General features: G+C 60.0%; 1 protein-coding gene across 2 annotated transcripts; it reads right to left on the reverse strand.

Annotated features, from left to right (window-relative positions):
* Positions 1–178: 178 nt before the first annotated feature.
* On the reverse strand, positions 179–8,990 carry PTOV1 (PTOV1 extended AT-hook containing adaptor protein). Of its 2 annotated transcripts, XM_081119437.1 has the most exons (13): positions 8,617–8,990; positions 5,911–6,048; positions 5,692–5,774; positions 5,548–5,605; positions 5,354–5,461; positions 3,615–3,770; positions 3,036–3,122; positions 2,862–2,935; positions 2,728–2,785; positions 2,363–2,467; positions 738–935; positions 569–637; positions 179–312 (listed from the first exon to the last, which is right to left on the reverse strand). In XM_081119437.1, the coding sequence occupies exons 1-12, from the start codon at positions 8,785–8,787 to the stop codon at positions 626–628; spliced, it is 1,248 nt and encodes a 415-aa protein (XP_080975563.1). In that variant the 5' UTR covers positions 8,788–8,990; the 3' UTR covers positions 179–312; positions 569–625. The 2 variants fall into 2 exon arrangements, with proteins under 2 accessions (XP_080975563.1, XP_080975564.1); XM_081119438.1 differs by lacking the exon at positions 5,354–5,461 and having other exon boundaries at positions 8,617–8,875.
* Between the last annotated feature and the right edge of the window lie 259 nt (positions 8,991–9,249).

Genomic DNA, 9,249 nt, shown 5'->3' on the forward strand with positions numbered 1-9,249 from the left:
CTTAGCTAGCAGTTTGCTGGGAAGAAGGGTGGGCCACCCAGCCGAGGGCAGGCCAGTCCCAGGAGGCCCGGGGCTCCTGGCACAGGCACTGCTGGGGGCTTCACCCAGTCGAGCACTCAGCCCACCTCAGGATTAACTGCCTCTCAAGGCCATGGTTGTAGGCACTTAAGACAGTGGCTTGTGGGCTTTTAAAAGACTTTATTGGGGAAACATACATGGGTGGGAACTGTCCTCGGAGACATCTCAGGATGCTGTCCTCCATCTCACTGGGCAGTTGTAGTCTCCAGGGACCCCTGCTCAGAAGCATATAACCTGGGACAAGGGGACAGAAGGAGGGACTGGACTGGGGCTCCCAGCAGCCCTGGGCCCCCTACTTGGCTGCCCAGACTCATGGGCTGCAGGGTTCTGGAGACTAGGAAAGGGCCTCTCCCTGCCCTGCCTGGATACCCCGTTCCCATCACCTGCTGGAGGGGTAGGTTGCCATGCCTCTCATTCACTCTCTGGTCTTATCAAAGCCAGGGTCACACTACTTTCCAAACCCCCAGTATGTTCAAATCTAGCCACTCACCAGCCTCAGCAGGGGCCTCGTCTGTGACTCCTGGAGGACCCAGGCCTGGGGTGGCCACTATCCCCCCATCTGGGGGAAGAAGCCAGGGAAGGAGAGTCAGTGCAGAAGGGAGTGGGTAGTGGAAGGGCTGGAGGTGAGAAGGGCTCTGGGGGTCCTGCTCCTGCCTCACCCCTCGCTGCTGCTGCTCCTGCTCCAGGTTCCGCTGCAGGACCTGCTGCTGGTTGGCAATGACGCGCCGGATGCCATTGACGAAGTTGCTCTGGTCATGGGGGATGAGGCCGATGAAGATCTTCTTCTCCGAAGAGTAGAGGAGCATGAGCACGCGGATCTCACACGAGGCCTTGTAGGAAAAGTGCACGCAGCCGGCCTGGCAGGCGCGGGGCACGGTGTCACGGGCAGCCCTGGGCACAGACGCTCCTCCCCATTTCGATGGCCTCAAACCACACAGGCCAGCATCCCTCAGACAGCCTGTGCGAGCCAGGTGCGTCTAACTGCTCTGTCCTCACGGCCTTGTTATGACTCCCATTTGGGGACATGGAGACAGGAGCCCAGAGATGACTGTCCAAGGCCCAGCGGGTTCTGCACAGAAGAGCCCAGGACACTGCGGCACCAACACCAGAGGAGCAAGTACACAGAATGCCCTGGAAATGGGCCTGGGGCACAGCATGCAGCGTCAGGGTGACCAAACCATGCAGATGCCACACTGGGAAAGATACTAAGATGCCACACTAAAGCTCCGCCACCTCATGCACCCCCCTGAGGCTGGGAGACTGTGGAGCCCACAGTACTAACTGCTCCCCTCTGCCCACCCAGACCAGTCAGGGACAAGGCTTTATGTAAGAAGGACCCTGACACAACAGGCACAGTGGACCATGTGTTCCCCATCCATTTCCCTGGCTCCTCCCTCTCCAAGGCCAGGAACCATCATCTCCATGTTTCAGGTCAGCCAACAAGGCTGAGAGCTTAAGGACTCACAGGCCCCCAGAGCTCAGAGGGACGGCGCTGGCCCTGCGTGGCCCACCTCTGGGATAGTGGTGACAGGTCTCCAAGAGAAAGCCCTCGGGCACGCCCCCTTGCCGCACCTGAGCCAACAGTCAGTAGTCTGACATAAACACACCAGTGAGATTTAAAGAAAAAGTGAGGTACTATGGACAGGTGTTACCCCTACATAACAGACACCAAGAAAGTGGACCAGGACAGCCATGGTCTCAGAAGAGCTGCTGGAGACTGAGGCCGGCCCCACTGGAAGATCACTGCTGCTGGAAGTGGACACACCTCCCACTGGCCTGGCCAGGGGCCTTCAGGAGCCTCGGGTTTTCTACTGGGAAACCTGCAGTAACAATGGTGCTCTGTCCCCAGGGAGAGCAGGAGGAAGATGGCAGGTGAGGACCTGGGAGCACAGGGGCTGCTCAGTGATGTCACCCTGGCACTGAGTAAACCCAGACATAGCAGCAGGGGACAGGCCAGAGCTGGCCTTCAAGGCCCAAGTCCCTGCCCCAGCCCTTGTTGACACTGCCTTTGAGCCTCAGTTTTCCCATCTGTAAAATGGGGTCAGGACAGCTCAGAGCCCCAGGAAAGTTATGTAGACTAGGATCCAGTGTGTGTGCAGGCACACAGCAAAGGTGACATCGCTGTGGGCTACTGTCACCCCAGCCGGTTCTGCAGACAGCATCTCTCTGCTTAACCTCGTTTTCACTTAAACACCCAGGGATCTGCCTGTTTATACCCTGCTGGGCCTTTCCCTCTGCTCCACTCCTCCCTGGCCATTTGGCGGCGAGGCCCAGCCCCACTCACAAAGCCATTGTCCATGATCCGGCATAAGCTCTTCAGCGTCTCCAGGTCCTTGGTGAAGTGGAACTGCACCAGGCGTGAGTTCCGGAACAATGGCACCAGGGTGGTCTGTGGGCAGCCGAGGGGCGGCTCCATGAGGCCTAGGAGCTGGAACAGGCCACAGCCCTGCTGCCCTGCCCCTCATCCCCACCAAGGCGGCTGGCATTGAGTCCAGGCTGCCAACCCCCACTGCTGGGCAGGCCAGCCTCCAGCCCTGGGGCCTTTCACAGGCTGCCCCCCCCCCCGAATGCCCACCTCTTCCAGGTGGCAACTCAGGGGTCCCTTCTGGGGGAGGCTCCCTCGCCACCCCCAGGACCCCCTTCACTCACTAGCAGCTGCTGCGGGATGAGCTGCATGTACAGCTTCCTCGGCCACTGCTCAGTCCTCCTGTGGGCACCAGGGGACAAAGTCAGGAGGTCAGGGCTCGCCAAGTCGCTTCCTCCACCCCCAGCCCGAAACTCACAGGATCTCCCCTTGGTTCACGTAGACATGTGACGGCAGCCATCTCTTGGACCGACTGTTGGGCTCAGGCCTGGGCTTTTGGGGAGAGGAAGAGGGGAGACATCAGGAGTGGGAAGTGCCTGGAGTCCGAGGGGGTGCACTGGTCCTGGAGCGACCCAGGCCACCCCAGGCTCACCTCCTGCCACTCCATGACTCCACTCCACGCCAGGAACTTGTTGTTGACAATCTGGACTGGGCCGGCAACACCACCGGGTCCCACTGCCTACAGGAGAGGATGGGGTGGGGACTGGTACCTCAGGCCCCACCCATCCCTCCCAAGCCTGCCCACCGCCTGCCCCCACAGACCTGCCTCAGCCTTTTTCTGGCTTCTCAGCCTCCAGTCTGTCCACAGCCCCAGAGTCTCCCCAGAGCTGGCCCTGCTCCTCACCTGCTCATAGACCTCCCATGGCTCCCAGGTGCCCCAGGACAAGTACCAACCCCTCAACCTGGGATACAGAGCCCATAGGGTCTGCCTATAAGAACTGGCAGCTATAAAATGTGTTACACAAACTGGGACACTTGGGAAAAGGGGATACATTGGTAAGATGCATGGCCTCCCAGCCCCACACCACTCTCCCCATGACAACTGTGCCCCCTGTCTGCCTGCCTCCCCACTCCACACACGTGTTCTTCCTCCTGGGAACCACCCCCAGTCGTCCTTCCTGACCTCCAAAGCCTCACTGGCACAGCCAGTGCCCGGGGCCCAGGGGCACACCTGTTTGCGGGTGGTGATGACCTGCCGGATAGCGTTGACGAAGCCACTCTGGTCGTAGGGGATGAGGCCCATGAAGATCTTCTTCTTGGACGAGTACAGGAGCATGAGCACGCGCACCTCACAGGGGGAGATGTGGGGGAAGAGCATGCAGCCCGCCTGGGGGGAGGCAGGGAGGTCAGGGAGCCCAGAGCACAGCCGAGGGGGCCAAAAGCCCTTCCCTGGTCACGCGAGCCTGCCTGTCATCGTGGGACAGAAATCCTCAAAGTCCACCCTATGGTCCCAAAGCGAGAAGTGTGAACCTGCACGCACCTCAGCTCCCGTGAACCTGAATCTGAGGTCAGGGCTGGGGCCTGGGACCCACACGTGGGTGTGTGGATCCAGAGGGCTCTGTCTCCCACCCCTATGCAAGCGCCCCCTGCAGAGCTGCCAAGGCAGCTGCCAGGAGGCCGGGCCCAGCTCTGCCTCCTCCTAGCTGAGACCTAAGGTAAGTTATGTTTCTAGACATGTTTCCCCACCTGAAAAACGAGATGCCAATGATGTACACAGTAAATGCCACATAAATGCTACTCGCACAAGATGCTAATGCATCCTTGGAGGGACGTGGGAGAACATAAACCTGACAGATGTCCCCATCTAGGGTGTTGGACAAAGGGGCTGGCACTTTGGAGAACACCTTCCAGAACACTGCCCATGCTACTGCCTGACCTCCCTGGTCCCTGGCTCAAGCCCAGGGTCCCTAACCTGCCCCTGGCCTTCCGGACCCATGTGCAATGGCCTTCTCAGACCTATAAGAGTGGGCCACAGAGGGTGTCTTCCCTACAGGCTGGGGGCAAGGGGGAAAGCAAGCCCTTAGCAAAGTGTGCTGAGCAAAGGGGTGACTGGTCAGACAAGAGACTGCATACCAGTCACAGCCCCTGGTCTGCCCAGGTGCTGAGGGAAAGGGGATCCACCTGGACATCAGGGTGATGGCTCATTCCAAAGAGGAAGAGGGACTGACGAGGACCCCAGAGCCCAGTCCTCCGGACTTCCTGGGTTGAGGACTTGCTCCCACAGCATGTCCACACCTCCCTAGCACCTGCCTCCTTCCACAACCAAATTCCTGGGGGAGGGCGCTGCTGAAACCCAGGCCCAGACCTTGGGCTATAGGGGCCAGGTCAAGTTTCACTTCCTGACATCCTGTGTCCAGATCCCAAACAGACAATCCCAGTAGCTCGTGTTTACTGAGCACTCCTTATGTACTCTAATCACTTGACACAGACTCCCTCCTCCCACTGGAATCGTCCTGTTACCCCACTTGTCAGATGAGAAAGCTGAGCCCCAGCAAAGACCAGTCCCTCCTCCTGACTAGCTCTTTCCCCTGACCACCCACTTACTAGGTCCCTGCCACCTGCTGGATCCCAGGAGGACTAGGTTGGTCCCTCCACTCACTCACATCCCCGGTAGCCAGCTCTTGGCTTGACTAGACCTGGGAGCCCGAGGACCTAGGAGTCTGAGGCAGGTGGAGCCTTCACTCCACTCCACTGAGAATTTCTGAGACCTGAATACAGATAGGCCTGAGACCCCACAGGAGAGCACAACTCCCCCAGCCCCTAGGAGAGCTCACCTGGAGCCCCGGCCTTGAATTGTCCCAGCAGAGCTGTCATCTGCTGCACTGTCACCAAAGTGCCTGGAGGGGCCCCTGCCCTGCCCTCAGCTGCCCCGCCCCGCGCCCCCCCCCCCCACGCTGCCGCCCCACTCACGAAGCCATTGCCCATGACGCGGCAGAGCCCCTTGAGGGAGTCACAATCTCTGTTGGTGAAGTGGAACTGCGCCAGCTGGGAGTTGCGGAACAGGGGGCCCAGGGTGGTCTGGGGGCAACAAAGGGACAACTGGGTCACTGCTGGGGGTGGGGGTGCTCTAGGGGGCAAGCTGGGAGGGCTGGGGCGGGTCTCACCAGCAGCTGCTGCGGGATCAGCTGCATGATCAGCTTCTGCGGCCACTGGTCAGTCTCCCTGTGGGAGGAGAGGGTCAGGGAAGGCTTCGGACCCTCAGCTGCCTGCCTGCCAACCTGCCCGCCCGCCCACTTGTGGGCACTCACAGGTTCTCTCCCTGGTTCACGTAGGCCTGGCAGGGGAGGGTCCGCTTCAGCTTTGCGTTGGAGTCAGAATAGGGTCTGCGCTTCTGTGGCGGGAGCGAGAATCTCAGTGATAGCTCAGGTGCCCAGGCCTGCCCCCCACCTGAAGAGGCAGACAGGAACTGGTGGGACACCCCCAGCCCTAACAGGGACTCACATGGGGCCCTGACAAGGACCGCTCACCTCCTGCCACTCGAGGACGCCGCTCCAGGCAAGTAGCTTGTTGCTGAGCCGGTGCTCGCCTACCGCCAGGCCCCCAAGGGCAAGACCAGGTGAAGAGGGCCCAATGGGACCCAGGGCCCCGAAGACCCGAGCACCTTGCTGTGGAAGAGGAGGGGACAGCCTGGGCCAACTACAAGGGCAGGCTGTCTCCCACATACCCCAGAGGGGCCATCCCAATGTTCAGATGCAAACTTCCTGCTCAGGAACACCCAAGAACACGTCCAAACCTCTTGTCCCAGGGTTCAAGGGCCTGCCTGGCTGATCCTATCCTTTCCATCCCCCCACAGCCCACTTTAATATCAGCCCATGCAAGGTCCCTAGAAGCCACCAGCCCGCTTCCCCCTCTAGCCTTTGCTCTAGCTGAGCTCTCGGCCTGGAATACCATCCCACTCCAGCCCCCCTCGGGAGGAGCCACCCACTCACCCTCGCAGCCTGATCAAGACTTGGCCCCTCTATTAAGACCCAACTTAGAAGCCAGCTCTCTGGGGCTCAGGGTCTCCCTGAAGCCACCGCAATGCACAAGCCAGCCTGGGCTGTGTCTATCTATCTGGCACGCTGGTTTGCTCCGTCCCACCCAGGGCCAAAGCCCTTCCTTCCAAGGCTGGTCATGACTGTCAAGAGAAAGTGCAAACTCTCCCCTCTGGCTCCTGCCAGCCTCTCTAGGTGGCTGCCGGCCCTCCCTCCCTCCCTCCCTCCCTCCCGCACTCCAGGTTGCAGCCATGTCAGGCTGACCCCAGGGAGGCGGAGGCGTGGAGACCAGAAGCACACACAGTACAGAACCATCCAGGGAGGTGGGGAGATGTGTGGAGGAGGCAGTGACAACACCTGGAGGGGTCTCAACCACAACATCTCAAGAACATTTGCAGAACACCAGAATATTCTAGCAATAAAGCCAAGAAAAGCTACACATTCTACGCAGAGAGGACCCTCCCAGCCACCTTTTTTAAAAACCAAAAACATCTCAGAGCAAATACGGGAAGGGTTCGGAACAGCCTGGCAGCAGGGGTCCAATGAAAGAGCTCACTATTAAGTGTCTCCAAGCACCAAAACAAGTAAGTCAATAAAATCCTATCGGTTGGTTGCTACTTTCATCTTATTGGCATTTCCAACTTTCCTATAAAGTACACAGATGTCTTCTGTGCTAGAGTAATGATAGGCAGGGAAAGTTTTATTTTGGAGGGGAGCTTAAAAAAGGAAAAAACACCTGAGCAAGCATGCTCTCCATCGGGGCAGGTGGTTCTGGGATCTGGGCAATGGCAGGAGATGAGGGAGGAAGCCTGGGTACAGAACACGGTGTGTGTGTTCAAGGCTAGAGTGTGTCTGAGATGGAGAATGGGTATTGAAGCCCTCCCTCTGCCGGCACCACAGCTGGGACACAGGACTCAGGGAAAACGTAGTGAAAGCACCCAGCTGAACAAACCTGAGGACCCAGTGGGTCAGCGCGAGCTCTAAGAACAGGTGTTTCAAGTCTGTTTATCTAGGAGGGCAGGATGACGGCAGGACTTAAAAGAGGTTTTGGACTGGAGTGTAAAGACCTGGGATGCCTGCCTAAACCCAGGAATACCTCCAACAGCAGAATGGGCAGGTCAAGGGCTAGGCCTAAGGGCAATCCTAAAGGAAATTTCCTATCCGGGCAAGTGTTTGCGCAACTCAGCTGCGCCTCATACCTCTGATTTGCCGTTTGCTGCACAGGAAAGCCTATCTAGATCTTGAAAGCCTCAATGAGGAGGATGTTTAAGGCTCCAGGAAGTGCCTTTGAACAGGTAGATGTGAATGCTGATGAAAGAGGAAGGCAGCGGAGGAAACGGGAATGTTTAAGTTCGGGGAGGTGTTCACGAGTCTGGGTGTGTAAAACTGGAGGAAACCTAGTTAAGGTTTGTGTGCAGCAGCCACAGCTCCGAGCCCTGCACAACGCTGGGGCAGTGCAGTTACGGAGCGAGCTGGAGAGCCAGCCTCGGGTAAAACGCACATCTGGGCAAGCGTGTGCACGATTCGGCTGTGCGTGAAACGTCGGGACGTGCAGCTTTACCGCTCAGGACAAGCTTTCTTAAGATTTTGGAAAATACGTGCGTGTTTTAAGGCCGGGGAAAGCATGTGTAGCTTCATGTACCTGCAAAGCTATATGTTTGGGTTTAAGTTCTGGGCTTGTTACTGTGCGTGAGGGCATCCCACACCTGAGCGCACAAGCAAATCCTGGGCGCACACTCCACGGGCGCCGTGCACAACGCCCCCGGGCGCAACACCTGGGCGCTCCGGGGCAAGACGCAGCCCCTCTCCCCGCCGGCCCCCAGACCCCTCCTTCATGTCCACATTTCCAGCCCGGAGAGAGACCAACTTTCCAATTGGAAACACAAGCACGCACACTGGCCACCGTCCGTCGGCCTGCCAGACCCCCACCCCGCGTTTAAATCCAGCCGCGGAGTCAGCGGTAATTTGAGCCCTCCCCGCCCCCGTACCCGTACCCCACCCCCGCCACCCCGGCCCGAACGCGTAACAAAGGGGAGAGCCCGGCGCGTACCATCGAGGGGTTCCACAGGGGAACCCGGCCCCTGGAGGACCACCCTTCGGGGCCACTCCGGAGACCCAGAGTGGAAGGGGTAGCGGACAAAGACCGGAGCCCGGGGGGCGGGGCCGTGGAAGGCTCTGGAAAAAGGGCGGGGGGCTTACCATGGGAGGGGCCGAGCGGGCCCGGATCCGCGGCGGCTGCGGGCCCCGGGGGCTGGCAGGCCAGGAGCGCGAGCGGGCGGCGCGCACCGTGAGGGGCCGCGGGGGGCGGCCGCGACCCCCGAGGGGGCCCCCAGCGCCGGAGCGGTGCGGAGCGCGGCGCGGACGGACCATGGCGGGCGCGGGCCGAGTAGACTACTGGGTGGTACCGGCCGCGCAGGGGGCTGCGGGCTCCACCGACTGAGGGGCGCGGGCGCGCGGCTCAGGGGGAGACCGGACGGGCTGTACCAAGCGCGGGGGACGCACCGCCGAAGAGGGGTCGTCGCGGCCGAACCACTGGGGCGAGCGGGGGAGCGCGGCACATACCAAGAGCGTCCAAGAGGGGCGTGGCCGGGGTGTACCAACGCAGGGCTCGGGGCGTAGGAAACAGAGGGTGTGTGGGGCGGGGAATACGGCAATAGGAAGACACATTGGGCCGCTCGAGCCAGGGCGGGAGGAACTGAGTGAACGTGCGAGAAACAACTTCAGAGCACCGTGCGGAGAAGGCTCTACCACAGGCTGGAGGGAGGCTGTCGATGAACGTGGAGGGCGATACCAAGTTGGCTTCGAGCAGGGGGGGATCCGGAAGATTTTGCC

The sequence above is a fragment of the Miniopterus schreibersii genome, assembly GCF_964146895.1.
Source record: "Miniopterus schreibersii genome assembly, chromosome: 18".
In the NCBI taxonomy this organism is placed as follows: Eukaryota; Metazoa; Chordata; class Mammalia; order Chiroptera; family Miniopteridae; genus Miniopterus; species Miniopterus schreibersii.